Source organism: Branchiostoma belcheri, unplaced genomic scaffold, assembly GCF_001625305.1.
Source record: "Branchiostoma belcheri isolate BF01 breed outbred unplaced genomic scaffold, Haploidv18h27 scaffold86, whole genome shotgun sequence".
NCBI lineage: Eukaryota > Metazoa > Chordata > Leptocardii > Amphioxiformes > Branchiostomatidae > Branchiostoma > Branchiostoma belcheri.
In genome coordinates, this window is record NW_017804531.1 from 906,229 (window position 1) to 925,791 (window position 19,563).

Here is a 19,563-nt window from a genome sequence, read left to right on the forward strand (position 1 = left end):
TTCCTGAGTCGTTCAGTCCTACATTTAATTGGTCGATACTTGTCTCTGTTTCTGGTTGTTCTGTCGTGGTAGTCCGAACCCTTTGGTGGCAGCATTGACGGTGTGTGGGATTCTAAATGAGTCCCGAACTTGAGACACAGCTTCTGCCGGCGGTCTGAGAGCAACGGAAGGTTTAAGTCTGTCCTGCCTTGCTCGTAGCTAGTGAAACGCCTTCCCAGTATTGTCCGAACTGCTCTCCGTTGTACAGCTTCGAGTTTGTCCGACTGTGCACAAGTGAGCCCCGGGTGCCAAACTGGCGCGCAGTATTCCAATACTGGCCGTACAAAGGACGTGTATATAGTGACGAGGTCACCGGTGGGAAGATTGAAGTGTTTGAGTTTCCGTAGGAAGAAGAGTCGACCGTTAGCCTTTCCGATCATTTTGTTAACCTGTGTCTCCCATTTCAAGTCTCTCTGCAGCCACACCCCCAGAAGACAGGTGAGTGGCACAACTTCAAGGGGGGATCCATTGATGGTGAGCGTTGGTGGTGGGGGCGGGCATTTCATGAAACAGAAAGTGATGACCTTGCACTTGTCTGGGTTCAATACCATGTGGTTGTTCCGACACCATCTAGTGAAACTGTCCAGTTCATCCTGCATAAGCGGCGGCTCGAGGTGGTGGCGGGATTCTGTCATAGACAAGTCATCCACATACTTCCAGTGATGAAGCAGTGCGTCCCTCATGGCATCATCAAACACTACGAGGAAAATTAACGGACCAAGAAGTGTTCCTTGCGGCACTGAGCAGGTCAGTACCTCCCAGTCAGATAGCTGTCCTCCATAACGAACTCTTTGCCGCCGCTGGGTTAGAAAGTCGGACACCCACTGGATTAGACTCCCCCTTACACCAAGTCGTAACAGCTTCTGAATGGCCAACGTGTGGTCTATCCTGTCGTACGCCTTGGAGAAGTCAGTCATGACCATTGTGCAAATGTTCTTGGCCTTTTCAGATTCCCTACAGAGAAAGTCTAACAGACTGACCAGATACATTGTTGTAGAGCGGCCTTTCAAGCAGCCAAACTGCTGTGTGTCCAGTGAGGTACGTACATCTTGTAAGATCCATGTAGAGACGAAGGATTCAGCAACCTTGGCAAGCTGAGAAGTAAGAGAGACTGGTCTGAGCTTGTCGACTGAAGGGGGATGTGACTTGGGCAAGGGGTACAACTGTGGCATCCTTCCATGCTTGTGGGACGAAACCTTCCTTGAAGGATGCGTTCATGATGTCTGTGACCGGGTAGCTTATTTCACATGCGAATTCTTTCAAAATCCTTGCACTCAACTGATCTGGACCAGACGCCTTACCAGCTTTCAGTCTACGCAGCCGGTTGTAGGTATCCCATACGCTCACTTCGGGTGGGCCTGACTGAACGGGTCTGTATGCAGGTAACTGTTCTGGGTCCAGTGGTGGTCTTCCCTGTGCCACCTCGGCGAACTTCTTGTTGATGTGGTTTGAGATGAACACGTTATCTGCTTCGTCGTGGCCGGGGATATTGAGTGAAAGTTCTGACTGCTGTATGTTCAACATGGTCTTTATTTCTTTGTACCAATTCGCAGGGTTTTCCACTTTAAGGTTTTGGACTCTATCCCGGTAGAAAGACCTGCGGGCTTTCTTAACTTCTCTGTTTACTTTGTTCCGCAGATACCTCCACAGGGCAGTCTTCTTTTCTGAGAATGCCTTCTGTCGTCTACGAATCATATCTTTGATATCCGGTTTCAACCAAGGTTTGTCCTTATTGTGCATTGCTATCTGTTTATTTGGGAAGAACTTGTTTATGGCGTCTTCCATGGTTGTGTAGAAGGTCGCGGCCTTGCTGGCACAGGTTTGGGAGGCGTACACGTCGTCCCAGGTTTGAGAACATATCCACTGGCCGAAGGCCCGGCGGTCAGAGTCACGGATAGGCCTCAATGTTTTGCGCTTGGTAAAGTTCTCTTTCCTTGTCGTCTGTGGTTCCCACAGAACGGTGTTATGATCGCTCAACCCCAGTGGACCGAGTATTTGAGGTGTTTTGTAGTGTTTGTCAAGATTGGTAATAATCAGGTCCAGCATAGCCTGTCCTCTCGTTGGTTCTTTGATGACCTGGGACAGGTTGTTTCCATTGCAGAGTTGACTTATGTCCAGGTGGTTGAAGTCTCCCAACAGAATTATTCCAGCCTCTGGGTTACGTGTCCTGATGTCGTCTGTAACAGAGACGAGGTGGTCTAAAAGCAGGTCCTGATGAGGTGAAGATGGCGGGTTGTAGACGGCACCCACTACAACTTTGGACACCCCTCTTGGCAGGCGTTTCGGTCTGGCTGTCACCCAAACACACTCTAACTCAGAAGGAACGGTAATGTCTGGTAACAGGCCGGAAGGTATGGAGCTCTTTACATACACGGCCACCCCTCCTCAGCCACGTGAAGGGTATTGGAGAGAAAACTGGAAAATTATGGCACTGGCGTTCAAGGGATCAGTTTTGGCTACATGTACGTAGCTAGGAGTCTATGGTATGCCACAATAAGCAAAGTCAAAGACTTATTGATCCTTATTATTACAGTTACAGTGTCGAGTGTAACCATGCACATACCCTTGTATGCTTCTGGCTACATGTATATTTTGGAAATGAGACTTCAACGTATTTATTACAGTTACAGTGTCTAGTGTAACCACGTACATACACATGTATGCTGCAGGCTGTATGAACATTGTTCTTGTTATATATATGGCAGTGGCGCAAATTGCCGACTGTTGATTGGCAGCATAGGCCCTTCCCCATTTTTACCGGCCGGAGAACTTTATTGCAACTTAAAATCCTCCCTAACTACTAAAGCAACAAGGGCTAGCATATGAGTCTTTGTTACAATCGAGTAGGGCTAATCATGGTTTTCGGTAATTTTTTTCTAATGACTTTAGAGTTAGATGTTCAAGGGTAAAGTCGTTCGGTGTAATGTAGCCAGGCGCCGCCGCGCCGCGTGCCTGCGAAGCTGGTGTGTTACGCCGAAGGGCGGTTATACTGGCTATACAGATACAGAAGCTGGTGTTTTAGGCCGAAGGGCGGTTATACTGGCTATACAGATACAGATTCAGATAACAAAGCATACCTATTTTTGCATTGTGTAAGTGATTGCATTTAATGATATATTGAAATCAAAACTATATAGGAACAACATAAGGAAGGAAACATGCACGCCTTAAGAACCATACTGTACAATGAAATCTACAATATCGCCTGAATCTTTGGTCTTCTTTCAAAGCCGCCGAGTCACGGTTAGCCGGTAGACCGCTGCGTAAACACTTGTATTTCAAGTCGGTCAAAAGGTGACATGAGTCAACATCTTAGCAATATTAGCGTCAGGTTTAACAATACTGAGCGATACTGGATCGTGCCGTACTAACATAGTCGACGTCACTGCACGAAATTCTATCTTTACGAACACTTTAAATCATGCGTAGAGGTACGTACACATGAGGGAAGAAACGGTACCTTTACGCTTATATATAATGCTAATGACTTTTGTGCAGTGCGTGTGGTATTGTCGCGTGACCACTTCGCGATAATGAAATTGAGATAAAATCTAGCTTCTAACACACAGCGCTGGATAAGATGTAGCTTCTACCAGGCTTCAGGAAGCGGCTAGAAAGAGCAGAAATGGCCAAATAGACGGATGATATGCCAGGGAGAGGCAAACTGTTCTCCAAGCGCGGGCCAACTCCCCTGGCATATCATCTGTCTATTTGGCCAATTTCTACTCTTTCCGGCCGCTTCCCGAAGCCTGGTAGAGACTCATTAATCTCCAAGCAGATGTTTAGGTGGCCGTAAAAGACAGTATCAAATTGGCCAGGCAGTATCCATTTGCCACCCAACATACAGTCTGGCCAATGGATACTGCCTGGCCAATTTGATACTGTCTTTCGCGGACACCTAAACATCTGCTTGGAGATTAGTAGAGACTAGATGGTGGACAAAATCAAGGAGGTTTTGCCGAAACAGACGACACATGTGACCTGTCACACTTTAGGACAGGTTTACGGCAGCAAATGGACTGAAGATGTTCTCCTGGACAACGTTACATCCGTGGGTGGTCGCAAACTTCTGCTAATAGCATTTAAGGTTGTATTTTTTGGGTACCGCACATAATATAGCTAGAACCAGCCTCCTTTCCCTTCCGCGACATCGCATTTTGCCTCATCGGTATGCTACGGGAAAGGGTTGAGTCATCTTACTACATGAAAGGAATGACCAGAAAAATTAACTTTGAAAATCCAGCTTGCCGCGCGCTTGACAACATTATACTGGCAGCAACTACGTACTTTGTATACAAGTCCCGTTTGAATGATAAGATTTGATGTGGTTGCTTAAAGATTTGTTTCGTACTTGTTTTTACGCGTTCCCTTATGCCAATATTGGTCGTATTTTGTTACTTTGGCCCGTTCTACTTCACTCGTGTGTACTCGTACGAGAAGACTGGATAATCAATTCTTATGACCTACAAATTTCTCTGTCGCAGACGTGACCTAAAAAGACAAATTGCGAGCAGTTTGTAATAATGAAAACTTGATAGGACGGAGCTGTAATAAAATGAAGACAAACACAGTTAGCTGGAAGCTACAGCCTTAGTAGTCTGTGTGATTCAGAGTACCATCAAAATTGATGGGTTAACACTTTGAGAAAGTGAACAGAGAGGAAGAAGAATAGCAATTTGCACAACAGAGATGGAACAAATCAGAAAGTCAAGCGAGGAAGACAGGTAAATAATTCACAGACACAACTATGAACATCATGTAAAGAACATCATGTAAAGACTCAATAAATCATCAGTTTTAGTCACAACTTTTGGTTTACTTTAGATTATTGATAAGGAATGACCTGACATTTTGTATACATCTAAGAAGTGAATTCATTGTATTTCTTACATCAAGTGGTACGGTAGTGTGCGCAACAGGATTGCGATTAGTCCAAAAACAAGGAGCAATATAAATTAATACAGATCGGAAAATGATGAATACATTGTAGACTGTGCATACGTGTGTGTGTTGTCTTTGTTGTACAGGTTATTTACCACCACAGCTAGTCGGCCACCTTGTAATTACATCGAACACCTCTCTATCCGCTGATGTCGCCGTAAATTAGACCCTGTAATGACAGGTTTACATCGAGGGTAATCAGCCGGGTCATTAACTCATCGATTGACCTGTTTTTCGTGTTACAGAAAAGGCTGTCAGTTCCTTCCTAAAACAGCCCACCTAATGAGAAGTAGGCTGTTTTATCTATGGAATGCGGAGATACTAGTACACCCTTGGAAAAGTAACGCACAGAATGTCCTCTATGGATCATACGCTAAAAATTCCTCGAATGAAAGCTCGATGAAAAACCTCCTTTAGCTTACGAGTGATGATTTCTCCCAAATCTGTGATAAAACATTCATAGTTCTGTGGTTGAGCTTTTTTTGTGTTCATGATGACTAATTGAAAAAATTTATAAAAGCATAATCTCAGTGTACTCATCCCCTTTCCCTCGCCCAAGTTGAAATACGAGTGTATTTCTTTCGCGCCATTGATTGCAGCAATGTAGAACCACGCCATCGAAATCACCTTAGTTCTGTGCCTGTGGTTGAGTTTTTTTGTGGTCGTGATAACTGCTTAAATAGCCTAGACAAAAGCGAAACTCAACCTTCCCCTCCATATTTTGAAATGTATTTCTTTCGCGTCATTAATTGCAGCGATTTCCAACCCAGACGCCGAAAGCACCTCTGTACCTACATGCACGAACATGCATCTTGTATCATACCTAGATATCTTTGAAATAGTTCTGTGGTTGAGACTTTTTGTGTTCGTCAGATTTATAAGCTAAAGGTGAAACTCCCCTTCCGAATCCCGGCCCTCGCCAACCTTTGAATGCCGCCGACTTTGTACCTACATGCACGTATCTTGTATCAAACATAAAGGTCATGCGTATCTCCGTCATTCGTTCATTTCCCGCCATCTTTCCTCCACATTACCTGTCCCTACATCATCATTCTTCACTCCATCGACCGCTCACACGGAACACTGGAGACAAAATCGCCCATTTGTATGGAATCGATAACAATCGTTGTCCTCTATTGCACATGCCTTCTGCAATATGTATGGAGTGTAAATATGTGACAGTGACTGCACGGTGGAACGAACACAGGAATGCCTAACGTCCTCTTTAATACAATCTTCAGATCTTTTCTTTCTGTCTCCTTTCTTAAAATATCAACATTGTAGGCATAAGGTAATGTTGCCTGAGTGGAGTTGATATTTATAAAATTGAAAATTCACACACACACACACACACACACACACACACACACACACACACACACACACACACACACACACACACACACACACACACACACACACACACACACACACACACATACAGAAAAGAGAAAGAAAGAGATAGATAGATATATAGGGAGAGATAGACGGATGGATGTATATTTATAATATAGATATACGTACACATGAACTGACAAACCGTAACATCCAGACATTTACAAGTACATGTACCATTATCTCAGTTCATCGCCACATTTTGGCACTGACTATGAACAGCTAAACTTAAAGAACTCTCTCACAAAGCGACATAGATCAAACGATATTACCCCTTAGGGTGGCATAATCCCGGCATTGCAAATGGGATTGATTTTTGACCGGCGGACGCCGACAATATTCGGTGCGACAGCGGAGTCAGGACCTCTGGGATGACAAATGTACCCCGCAGAACCTCCCAAGGCCGCTCCGCTGACCACGGGGAATATAAAATACATGAGAATCGCTTTCTTAATATTCCATGCGGGACTAGCGAGGAAAGCATTTTCCGTCTGCTTTGTTTCTGACGGAAATCGGCTGGAAAGAGTAGAAATTGGCGTTTTCGGGTGAGGCAAACTACACTTCCTAGCGGACCAACTCCCCTGACATATCTATTTGCCAAGTTCTACTATTGCTAGCCGCTTCCGAAGCCTGGTAGAGGCTATCTGTTAGCCAGATTACGTGCGAATTTTGATTTTCTTTCGGAACATTTCCAGAAAAGTATTCCTGACACGGGACATGGTGGGAAATACGGCTGTAGTCTTGTTGCATGGCATCATCCGTCTATGGCATCATCCTGGTCTTGTGATAGTGTTTAATTTAGGGTTCTTGTAATACATGCATGCCCTGTTGTCAGTAACCATTAGTAGTGTTTGTGTAGAATTCAACTACTCCATGACATCTTCAAGCAGATCTTGGGTTGAAAACCGCAACAACTTTTGGTTGCCCGAATTTTCTTTACCAAAGTTTTTTTTTAACTTTTGACACGCAAAGATCCTACAGAATTGTTCATCCCAGTATCTGCTTGGAAATGAAGGATCCACGACTCGCCCTCATTACGATTCAGAAAACGTCGCCCAACTGAATTATTCAAACACACGAGACCGCTGATCGGTTCACAAGTCATTTCCAGGTTGTCGACCTGAGAATTTATTAATCCTCGTTGCTGATTGGTTTAATTGTGATGGGCGTGAGCGACGAGCTTCGTTCGTTTTTCACCCAAAACTCGGGACGTGATTGCGTCCAAATTAGGCCCTGCGGGGGACGAGAGAATTAGAAAAATGACATGTAAACGGTTTTGCGACATCGACCCGGAATTCCCAGTCCCAATTACGCAGATTTCTCACAACACTAATGGTTAATGCTTCAAACTCTATTATGTTATCTTAATCGCGGGGCAAAATTGGTAAAATTGTTGATTAGATTATTATCGATTGAAGAAAAGTGTGAAACAAAATAAGATTAAACACTGGGGGAGGAAGAAAAAGCATATACAATGTATTTTCCAGCGTTCAACTTACAAAAAAGTTAAAGTATGAAAGACAACAGTCTGAACGTATTCTCTAATCTCCTATGATGTGTGCCTGAGATAGTTTGTGCTAACGATATGGAGATAATTATTATAAGCATTGAGAAGTGGGAAGAGGATTGAAACAAAATAAGATTAAACACTGGGGGAGTAGAAAAAGGCACATGCAATGTATTTTACAGCGTTCAACTTACTAAAAAGTTAGTGTATGAAAGACAACAGTCTAAAGATGTTCTCCAAACTTCCATAATACATTTATATGCGCCTGAGAAATTTTATGCTAACGATATGGAGATAATTATTAGAATGGAGAAGTTGCAAGGGCGTTTGAACGTTACATGCATACCCACTTTACACTTACAAGGCATTTGTTCAGATTACTTCCAACAACACACTAGGGGAGGAAGAAAAGGCATATGCAATATGTTTTCCAGCGTTCAACTTACTAAAAAGTTACAGTATGAAAGACAACAGTCTGAACGTATTCTCTAATCTCCCACGATGTGTGCCTGAGATAGTTTGTGCTAACGATATGGAGATAATTATTAGCATTGAGAAGTGGGAAGAGGATTGAAACAAAATAAGATTAAACACTGGGGGAGTAGAAAAAGGCAATATTATGCAATGTATTTTCCAGCGTTAAACTAACAAAAAAGTTTGAGTATGAAAGTATGAAAGACAACAGTTCGGATGTGTTCTCTAACCTTCCATAAAATCTGCCTGACAGAGTTAGTGCCTACAACATTGAGATACATGTATATAGTTGGTATAAGAGTGAAAGGGGAGGGGGGGGGCTTAACGTTCCATGCACATCCACCAACTTTATACTACTTAGAAGACATGTGTTCAAATTAGATCCAACAACACACTAGCTTTCCTGACGGTTAGTTTGACAAATGAATCCTTTAACGGCATCACATGCTCCAATTAACATGTAAATACGTCGGCCTTATCGTTGGAGAGTACACTACCAGTGCGGGTATTGATCCAGAGGTTTTGCCCTGGACACGCACATATCTGTCATGGAGTCCTACTCGGAATGGAACTCTACACGGATCAGACTGTATGGATGGCCTCATGTCAGCAGAGAGTGCTACTATACTTCTTTCTCTCCTCCTTTCTTCCATCCTTCTCTCCTTTCTTCCTTCATTCCTTTCTTTCTTTCCTTCCTTTCTTCCATCCTTCCTTTCCTCCTTTCTTTCCATCCATCCATCCACCCATCCTTCCTTCCTTCCTTTGTTGCTCCCTCCCCCTCACCCTTCCTTCCTTCATTCCTTTGTTGCTCCCTCCCCCTCCCCTTCCTTCCTCCATTCTATCCATCCTTCTTTCTTTCCTTCCTTCCTTCCTCCTCCCTCTCTACCTTCCATCCTTCCTTTCCCTTCTGCCTTCCTTCCTTTGTTGCTCCCTCCCATCCCATTTTCAACCCTTCCTTCCCTCCTTCGAATTCCTTCCTTCCTTACCTCCTTCCTCATCATATGCACCAGAATGAGTTCATCTCCCAGTGGATATGAGTTCTGACACATGGCACTGATGAGTGGATGGGAATGGACAATCTATCACCATTCAGTCTCCAACCAAAGCGGTTCTGACTGGTGCAATGTGCAATGAGGGGATACTGAAATTACCTTACACACATGTACGTAGCTGTAGTCAATTAGTGTTCACTGCTGCAGCCACTTAAATTGGTCTTATCATACATCTTCATTGTCTTTGCGAGCTTACAAAGCTTGTATCTGTTGTATCTGTATCTAAATAGACAGTCTAGCTAACCGCCTTTCGACGTAACACACCAGCTAATAGGCGTAGGATAGGGCATAACTACGCAGAAAGAAACTGCTTCGAATCTCTCTGTAAGTCATACAATTGTATCATCCGACGAGACGGCCCAATTCCTCTAATGCATTTATAATTTTCAAGCAAGGTGACTGACTGACTTTATTACGATTCACGTTTAGCATATATGTGAATAAATCAATATCTCCGTAGCTCCGACCATAAAGGTTATAGAAGTGGTCAAATAACCGCGGGTGGGGAAAAATGGGTCTGCTGTTCTATTGAGACCATATCGGAGATGCAGAAAAGAACACTGCCCGATTCAGCACAGCGGTGTTGTAACATATTGAGGTGATGCAATTCTATCGAGTATGTTGGAGTTTTCTTACAAATGTCTTCAACACCACGAAATTACGACAGTCCCGATGTATTGTTAAACTTTATTTCGTAGGATCATTTTGGCACTAACTAGAAAAGTCCCTACCTGCGTATTTTTCAGGACTAAAACCGGGAACACAACACTAATTTTCCTAGGCTTCACCAGGTACAGTGAGCGGGGGGTGGGGGGGTGGGGGGGCGAGACATGATCCTCTGTAGTTCAGTCACGTTTTTCCGGGAACTTCCGGCCCCCGTGAACCGTACATTGTCCGGTCACGAATTACCGCAGTGCTGCCTGTATCGACCCGCTGATTTCCTAGGCGGGAAGCCGGAATTACGACGTCCGTCTGGACCCTTTTCCGCTCCTCTCTCTACCTGGTTAACTAGCCGAGGGGGCAGCGATCCCGCTAGGATTGATGTCGCTTAAATCAGTGTTTAGTACAGGCCAAAAATAGACCTCTACTGTCGGCGGTGTAGCCGTTCTGATGTAATATACATGGTTGGTAAGCGCAGAGAGCTGTGGTTGGATTTGGAGGGAGAACGGTCTAGAGATTTCCAATTTGGAGGAACCGTTTTGTTAAATCTGTGCACGTCTTTAAATGTTAGCACCTTTTTTTCAGTATTCGTGTATTGCGTGTGGCTGTTCCTGTGTTTCGTGTAGGATTCTTAGTTAGGAAACAATCTTACGGAAACACGCAACCAAGAAATTTAAAAGAATCTTGCCAAGAAGGTTATATATTTACTCCAAAGAGTTTATATTTGTCTACTTGTTCATATGGATACGATTTGAAAATATTATTGATAATATATTACGTGTGGCGGAGGATTCCTTCTGTAGGAAACTATTTCAAGGAAACGTATAACCAGCAAAGACTCTTGCGAAGAATGTTTATATGTTTCTGCTGTCCAGAGTTTGAATATGAAGGCGGCACTGTGTTGCTTGTACCAAAGAGTTTGTGTGTTTATTTATTTGTCTGTATGTATAAGATTATAAAATGTTATGATATGTAAGTGGTAGATGATGGAATTTCATATTTGTGTGGCAAATTAGGTGAAGTATTTTACTTTTATTCCATAAATAGTCGGCAGAGGTATACTTTGCTGATTTTCCAAAAATAGTTGTTGACAAATGATCGGTGTCACCGGATACCGGAAATTTTATCACAACCAGGAAATGGCGTGATATTTGACCATTTACGTACTCTCGTGTCCACTATCGCTACAGATGGAAAGATGTGTTGTAATGGTCATCAGTCAGTTATAAACAGCCATTGGTGCCCGGAGAATAACCTATAAAGTAGCACATTAAGTCCCATGGCAGTGTTCGCATGTCATGACCTCCTTGGTGCTGAAACGCCATCCGTTAGTTACATATGTCCTTACTTCTGAGGATTGTTTCATGATTTTTGAGGGAGGGGGCGGAGGTGTTTTTTTTTTAGTTTTCCTGTACCAAGAATTTTTCCTCAACAGGAGTTCATGCTCACCATAATTTTTTACATATATTTCTCTTAAGAGGAACAAGTTGCTATAAGTTAACACACTGGCGCTAGAAGAAGTGGATTTCGTAGTTTCTGAAGTTTCAAATAGTATAATGGTCAAACTTTGTGTCGCAAACCGACATGTTTTGTCTCTATACATTCTGTTCATAATAGCTTAGCGCCACAAACCTGTTTATGTTCCCAATAAAACAGGCTTCCCCGGTGTAGCCCAATGTGAATACATGTGAACACAGCTTCCGAAAAAAGGTCAATCTAATTAGTAATGATGTAATAGTCGGTAATAATCAGATACTGTTTTGTCATTTCACCCATGAAGAAGTAGACTTGGAACTAATGTGATCCATCGCTACAATGAGTGGATCAAGTCACAGATGTAATGTATTTATGATAGGAAAAAAAACCGACTGTCTTTCACTGGCTGTTCTGTGCATGGTGTATTGTAGCAGATTGACGAATAACGTTAACATTTCCTGTTCAGAGAGACATCTACTAATACGAATAACAGGACAAAGACAGAGTGACGGTGGACTCAAGCTGAACTCAACTTAAATTCTCGCCGCCACATACGATTCTGGCTCAGGTCTCCTTTACACCCGATGTCCCTATAGCGATTTTGTTATATCATTCTTGGCTTGCACAGAAAAAATAATCTCAAAAGAAAAACGAGCAAGTAGACACATTTTACGTGCCTTGGGTCGTTTCGTATCTTGATTCAGGTTGAACTCAACTTAAATTCTCCCCGCATATACTATTCTGGCTCAGGTCTCCTTTACACCAAATGTTCCTCTCTAGAGATGGGCAATTTGTTGTATCATTCTTGGATTCGCACAGCAAACGAGCAAGTACTCAGAGTTTGACGTGCCTTCGGTTTACGTGCCTAATCTTGATGTCCCTCTCCAATCTCTACCGAAAGGAAACCGTGACCAAGAATATGTCGTTGACATAATGGCCCAGAACCCTGGCCGATAAGCGCATCCGAAAACCATTACCGACAGGCGCAACTTGTCCTACCGCGCGCGGAGACAAATCAGGCTCGACGTGTATCGGAAGATCGAACAGACAACGAATTACTGTCCTTTACAATGGAAAAGGGTTAGTACTGCGACTCGGGATGGAATCTGGAGTCCTGAAAATGTACTGTATCTGTATCTGTATCAGTATAGCCGGGATAACCGCCCTTCGGCGTAACACACCAGCTTCGCAGGCGCGGCTAGCTACTAGTACTAGTATATCACACCGAACGACTTGTTACACTCAATCTTTGCACATCTAATTGCAGGAGTTGTTCAAAGCTTTCTCAGTGATGATGCCCCAACTGTGCTTGGTGGCAACGAGTCCCAGTCTACGATAGTTCGGGGGAAATACGAGTTTCCCCAGTACTAAAGAACAAAATGGATAGACGGAATCCGAACGTCAAGAACTACATAAAATAGCTTTATGCCCCAGAATTACTAGTTTTAAGGCTCTGGAGTGGCCCACAATCCCCAGTCTCTTGCTTTATAAATAGGTTGCAATGCAGTACAAATGAAAATATGAAAGCAACATCATTCATCCGTATGTACAGCGGCTCGGGGTAAAATCTGGAGGCCTGAAAATATATCATTTCGGAAATGGTTAGACGAAAATGCTACTGCACGTCGAACTACAAATATAACTTTATAGTCTAAGGTTACTGGCCTTCATGAAACTAAACGTTAGGATAGCTCCTAATCCGGAGTCTCTTGCTTGATATATTATAAGTCAATGCAGAGCAAATGAAAGCAGCAAAACGTCGTTACATCCAACAAGGTATGTAAGAAGGCAACATGTTTAAAAGAGTAAGCTTAAGGGTTACAGTTCAGCGTATGTCACTTATTCTAAACTACACAGAGAGAAACGTTCAGACAATTGTTATGGGATTCACAAATTAAACTGTAGGCCTGGCTTATTGTTATCTCACAGTTTATAGAACCTACTTTTGCAACCAACAGTATGGCCTGTTATCGAGAAGTTGTATCTAAATGTCTCGTCATTTCCAACTGCAAATCCCAACCCCGAGCCATGTGCATAACGGTAATGCCGCCTCGTCTGTCGTGTGTGCGATAGTGTTTTATGGGGTAGATGCAGCCGCCACAGAAACTGCTGGATGGATTTTGGATCCTGCCCGCTACGCTCCATGGACGATAATATTCCCAAAGTGTAGTCTCTACCAGACTAACTACGCTGGCTATATACTCGTATATAGGAGAATATTTGCCAGGGGAGTTTGGCTACCTTGGGGTTTGACTTGGCCGCTTCGGAGGGGAAGAAACAACCTTCCCGCGGCCTAACTCCCTTGGCCAATTTTACTCTCTTTTTTTGCCGAATTCTACGATCCGTATCCCCATAGAAAGGCCTGGTGGAGGCTACCCAAAGTGCATAACTTTTGAAAGCATGCCAGGGGGGGGCGGTGTTCAAAAGAACCCCCCCCCGCACACACACACGCTGGAAGGTCGATTTTTTGCATCTACATGTCCAAGGTTTTTTAAAAGGTGGACTGATTCTGTCCTGATACCATTATTGTGGAGGACATTTTATAATCATAAAATCATACCCAGAGTATTCACCAGTGCATACATGTATCGTCTGCAGTCACTTTATCGTTCCCAGTGTCTTCACTGGTGCATACCGTCTGCGGGCAAGTCTATCCCTCAAACGGCTCCTGTCATTTGTTGGCGGTCATATCGGGTCAAAGCCGTAATGGCCGCCATGCACTGAGGTGAGCGATAAATCAGACTAGGGTCTGCACGTGCAGAAATTGCTGCCAGTATCGGAAATTCCAACCCTGCTGATGGCCTCTCTGGCGGCCCTTTTCATGCCGCAAATATTGGCTTATTCGCAGATTGCGGTATCTACAGATCGTACATCAGAGTTCCGGCTCACAAAATACCGCAATCATGGCACTTTCCGTATATTCTTACTATCCGAGGAACCAGCAAGTTCAGTAACTTCCTGGGGGTCCGGGGGCATCCCCCCAGAAAATGTTTAAAATTGAACCTAGCTTATGAAATGGCATTTCCTGAGGATTTTAAGAAAAAAAAGTCAGCGAAACCCGCATAACTGTTTCATGCAGTATTTTATTGGAAGATGAATGATTGAGTATATGATATCCGATGATATATAGATAAAGTAGCTGCAGACGGTATGCACTGCTGAATACACTGGGAACGATAAAGTGACTGCAGACGATATGCACTTCTGAATACACTGGGAACGATAAAATAGCTGCACCAGTAAAGATACTGGGAACGACAGTCGTGCCCAGAATTTGAACTGTTTTTCCTAGTCAATAACTGATTATCCTATACAAAAGTTATATATCAAACGTATAATTAGTTTAACAGCAAACAAACAAACAAACAAACAAACAAACAAACAAACAAAAGCTCGATATTCCACATAGATTCAATGAAAATCTTGTGAAAGGGACGTTTTCTACACTAAAATGGATAAAAATACTAGTTTATTCACAGCACACTTTTCATGTAAAGCTTTCTACCTCTGTTGTTAATGGGTACCATTTACTAAAACAATCACCTGTTACGAAGGCAAATATCTCATTCCACAATCTTCCAATCGTTGTTTGACAGATAGAACCACGAACCAGTAGGAGTGTTACCGTATCCATCGTGCTTTAGATCAATCAGACTTAAGTTTCTTCACTCTAATCGCCTGCGTGACATCAAGAGTCCCTGGGGGGGGGGGCTTGTCTAAACGTAAAGCGTCATCACTCTTACGTAACCGTCATGTTTACAGATATCGAATTAAGCCACCAACTATTTTTTTATCGCTTTCGGAGTCTTCGCTTGTCATTTTAGGCGACATTCGATCGTGCAGTCTGTCTCTGGACCAAGAGGTTGGGAGTTCGAATCCCGGCTGTTGTCGCTCACCAGACAGGCACGCTACTGGAAAGGGTCGCAGTCCTTAGGACAGAACGTTAAGATTTGGTCCACTGTAAGAAAAGAGCTAGTGGAATTTCCCCGGTACAATGAACCTGTAAATACTGTACATAGCGTCTGTCTTCTCTGTCACGACCAGTGGGAGATTAGCTCTTCAGTGAGCTAAAACAGGATAGAGATTTCCTTTCCCCTTTCCCGCGTCTTTCGTTTCGCGCGAGACTGGTCCAAAAGCGACCACGCCCACCCGAGAGCCCTCCGTGGTAAACGGCACCTGTCACTGGGGTGCTATCGATTCTTGTCGCTATGGCAACGCGTTTGACTGACGTGCCTGTCGCCAGACTTTCTCCTCGTTACGTACTGCCATGCTGTCGGCTTAGCAACGAATGTTGTTATGTGCGAGTATTTTTAACTTAACTAGAGACTGGGATATTATCTTTCACGAGCTGACTAGAATTCTGTACGTGTATGTCCTACTCTGGTATTCCACTTCTCTCGATCGTCGATTTTGCCTGTCAATCATCCGAAATTGGACACTCCCACCAACTTTTGAGGGAGGTCACGTGAGGCATATTTCGCTGGGAGAGCTTCTGGGTTTGTCTGATATTGGAGGTAACAGACCGCTCGCCACATAGTCAGTCAGCATTGGCTGCACGGGCGTACGTGTTGCAGCTAGGCTCAATAATTTGTGTGGCCGCCGGAGGCTTGCGCTTGCCAGTTCCGACCAGGAAATCTCTTGCCTTCTTCCCTCTGTTCAGGATCTTGACTGGGTCTTGCTAAAACCGGACGGACTGAGGCTGCTAGAGCTACAGACGGCCGACGAGGGAGGTTTTTACCGAGAGGAGTAAAGGAGGAAGTACTCGGGAGGGCTGGAAGAACTCTGGAACGGACGAGATGGTACCACTGCAGCAGGTTACTGTGGGAATGTTGGCGGGGGTGATCGCACTGGTTCTCTTCTCTACCGGTAAGTACTTTACTGTACTGTACTGTACTGTCGTACAGTGGTCTTCTCTACACAACTAGATAACCCTAGCCTCTACCAGGCTTCTGGAAGCGGCTGCATAGAATAGAAATCGGCCGGAAAGACAGTTATATACCAGGGATTTTGCGGCCAAATGTTCTCTCAGTGCGGACCAACTGACGCTATGAAACCGTAGGGAAGGTTATTTTAGCCTCTACCAGGCTTCGGGAAGCGGCTGGGGAGTAGAAATCAGCCAGAAAGCATGCTGTACTGTACTGTAGTCTTCTTCTCTACACATCTAGATAACCCTAGCCTCTACCAGGCTTCGGGAAGCGGCTGGATAGAATAGAAAGCGGCCAGAAAGACAGTTATATACCAGGGATTTTGCGGCAAAATGTTCTCTCAGCGCGGACCAACTCCCCTGGTATATATATGTTATCTGTCTTTCTGGCTGATTTCTACTGCCCAGCCGCTTCCCGAAGCCCGGTAGAGGCTAAAATAAACCACCCTATAGGGTCATAGCGTGAGTTGGGCCCAATTCCGGGCTATACAGACAGAATTGCGATTTTCACCAATGAAAATGGTATTTCAAGGAGGCGTCGAATTGACCCTCACTGTACTGGCAAACCATCGTTTTGACATGACATTAGATCGTCTGCCACATCTTATAAATCGGTTGCCATGACGACGAATTTAAGGAGGGCGGTGAGAGCGTCTTACAAGTCACGACAGGTGGACCATACTTTATAGATCCTGTGGTTTGTGCCAGACTAGGTCCTCCCGGGTTATACAGGTGGTACTGATGGGCGTAATACAGAAGGATGGAGGGAAGGGGGCGGGGCGCATGGGACAGAGATGTACAATGGATATGTCATAATATAAAAAGAAGAAAGATGGAAGGAAGGAAAGAAGGAAGGAGGAACGGGAGGAGAGACGGAAGGAAGGAAGAAAGGAAGGAAGGAGGGGAATGAAAGAAAGAAGAACAGTCCCAGAATACTAAAATGATTGTCATGTTACCCTCCATATATATAAAGGATCAGATAACATTAACCCTAGCATCTTCCTTCTATGCTGCTGATTTTGTAATATTACAGGTAAAAAACAGATCAGCTAGTAGCCATGTAGTACCCTCATTATATTGTCTTGCTGCAATCTTAATAAAAAAAAAAAGAAAATGCCGGTCGCTCGCCAATCGTAATGAAGAGAGAAAGAAAAAAAATGCTCTCTTGCCGATAGAGCCGCACGTCTGATTGACAAGGGTCACAGAGAGAAGCATATCTGTGGACAGTTGTGCTGCCCTAGCCTGACCGCGTTCTTCACATCTGCCCTGCCGGTATCTCTCCTGTCAAGACCTGTCATACATCCAAATAAAGTAATTCAGATCCGCACACGGCTTCCCTGGCCCAAGGCGCCCTTTCCCGTATAACCTTTTCTATTCCACGACCCTCGAACAGATTGTCAGTATAGTGTACCAAAATCTCATGTCGGTATGCATATATCTCCTGTCAAGACCTGTCATACGTCCAAATAAAGTAATTCAGATCAGCACACGGCTTCCCTGGCCTCCGGCGTCCTTTGCAATATAACCTTTTCTAGGACGCGACCCTAGAACGAATCGTATGTATTACAGTGTATAGTATACCCAATCTCATATCGATATGCATATATCTACTGTCAAGACCTGTCATAGACTCATACATCCAAATAAAGTAATTGAGATCATCACACGGCTTCCCTGGCCCAAGGCGTCCTTTCCCGTTCAACCTTTTTCTCCTTCGCGAACTTAGAACAGACCGTCCCTATAGTATACCCAATCTCGTGTCCATATGCATATATATCTTGTCGAGACTGTCATAGACTCATACATCCAAATAAAGTCATTCAGATCATCACACGGCTTCCCTGGTCCGGGGCGTCCTTTCCCGTATAACCTTTTCTACTTCACGACCCTTGGACAGATCGTCCCTACAGTATACCCAAATCTCATATCGATATGCATATATCTCTTGTCAAGACCTGTCATACGTCCAGATAAAGTAATTCAGATCAGCACACGGCTTCCCTGGCCCAGGGCGTCCTTTGCCGTATAACCTTTCCTAGGACACGACCCTCGAAGAGATTGTCAGTATAGTATACCTAAATCTCGTGTCTATATGCATATATCTCTTGTCAAGACCTGTTATACATCCAAATAAAGTAATTCAGATCTGCAAACGGCTTCCCTGGCTTTCCCTTCCAACCTTTTCTCCACTACGACCCTCGAACAGATACTCTGTACACCCAATCTCATGTCGATATCTATATATTCACACTGTATTTCTGAATAGGGAACCTTAGCTTTGTATCGGGTTTTGGGACGTGCAGGGTTTTCCAATGAACTGTATTGTATAAGTTCAATCACTAGAGATTGTCAAAGCCTATTAAAAAGAAAGAAAGAAAGAAAGAAAGAAAGAAAGAAAGAAAGAAAGAAAGAAAGAAAGAAAGAAAGAAAGAAAGAAAGAAAGAAAGAGAGAAAGAAAGAAAGAAAGAAAATATAATCCCTACCTACCGACCCTAATTTTTGTCAGGACTGAAACAAGAAGACACAGCGTTAACAGGGGTGCCAGAGTATACGGTGTAATTTTACGGAATGCAGTACAATTGTATTAATATACAGTGCAATTTTACTACTATACAGTGCCACTGTATACTAGTACGATTGTACTGTATTCCGTAAAATTGCACTGTATACTCTGGCACCCTTAGTTAACATTTTTTGCCCAGGCCTTAGCTTTGTATCGGTTTTTGGTTGGAACGTGCAGGGTTTTTCTAATCACGAGTGCGGCATATGCTCCCCACATCTCTCCTCAGACAGATGAAAGTTCCATATTGATGGGGTCGCCTCGTTACTGCCCCGTACTTATTTGCCCTTCAGCAAAGCACGTGCGGCGCAATATATAAAGTAATGCAGTAATCATAAAAAAAGTATAGAACAAAATCTCATCACAATTCAACACAGATCATTTTTATTGAAACATACAGTGACAAGACGTGCTGGCGACACACTCAAGTTACACTTATATTCATGTCGCCACCAGACAATATGTAATACATGCAAGCAAAGCACGAGTTTTCATATAGAAGTTGAATACAATAATTATCAATAAACAAGTGAAA

The 19,563-nt window shown here is 43.7% G+C and overlaps 2 protein-coding genes across 2 annotated transcripts in view; one reads left to right on the top strand and one right to left on the bottom strand.

The window, feature by feature from the left end:
- LOC109487199 (carbonic anhydrase 2-like) overlaps positions 1–19,563 on the top strand; it is a 41,649-nt gene that overhangs the window by 1,276 nt on the left and 20,810 nt on the right. The window contains exon 2 of the mRNA XM_019791181.1: positions 16,205–16,410. Within this exon, the coding sequence (XP_019646740.1) occupies positions 16,341–16,410 (70 nt within the window). The 5' untranslated portion in view covers positions 16,205–16,340. The remainder of the gene's footprint in view (positions 1–16,204; positions 16,411–19,563) is intronic.
- On the bottom strand, positions 1,117–15,813 carry LOC109487120. The gene is made up of 2 exons (XM_019791089.1): positions 15,774–15,813; positions 1,117–2,372 (listed from the first exon to the last, which is right to left on the bottom strand). The coding sequence occupies exons 1-2, from the start codon at positions 15,811–15,813 to the stop codon at positions 1,117–1,119; spliced, it is 1,296 nt and encodes a 431-aa protein (XP_019646648.1).

Excerpts from the sequence above, each read along its gene's own strand:
- LOC109487120 (XM_019791089.1), bottom strand. The coding sequence starts at position 15,813 with ATGGCAGTACGTAACGAGGAGAAAGTCTGGCGACAGGCAC. Across the intron at positions 2,373-15,773 it reads GAAAGTCTGGCGACAGGCAC|ACATTACCGTTCCTTCTGAG; the intron begins GTCAGTCAAACG and ends GCCTGTTACCAG.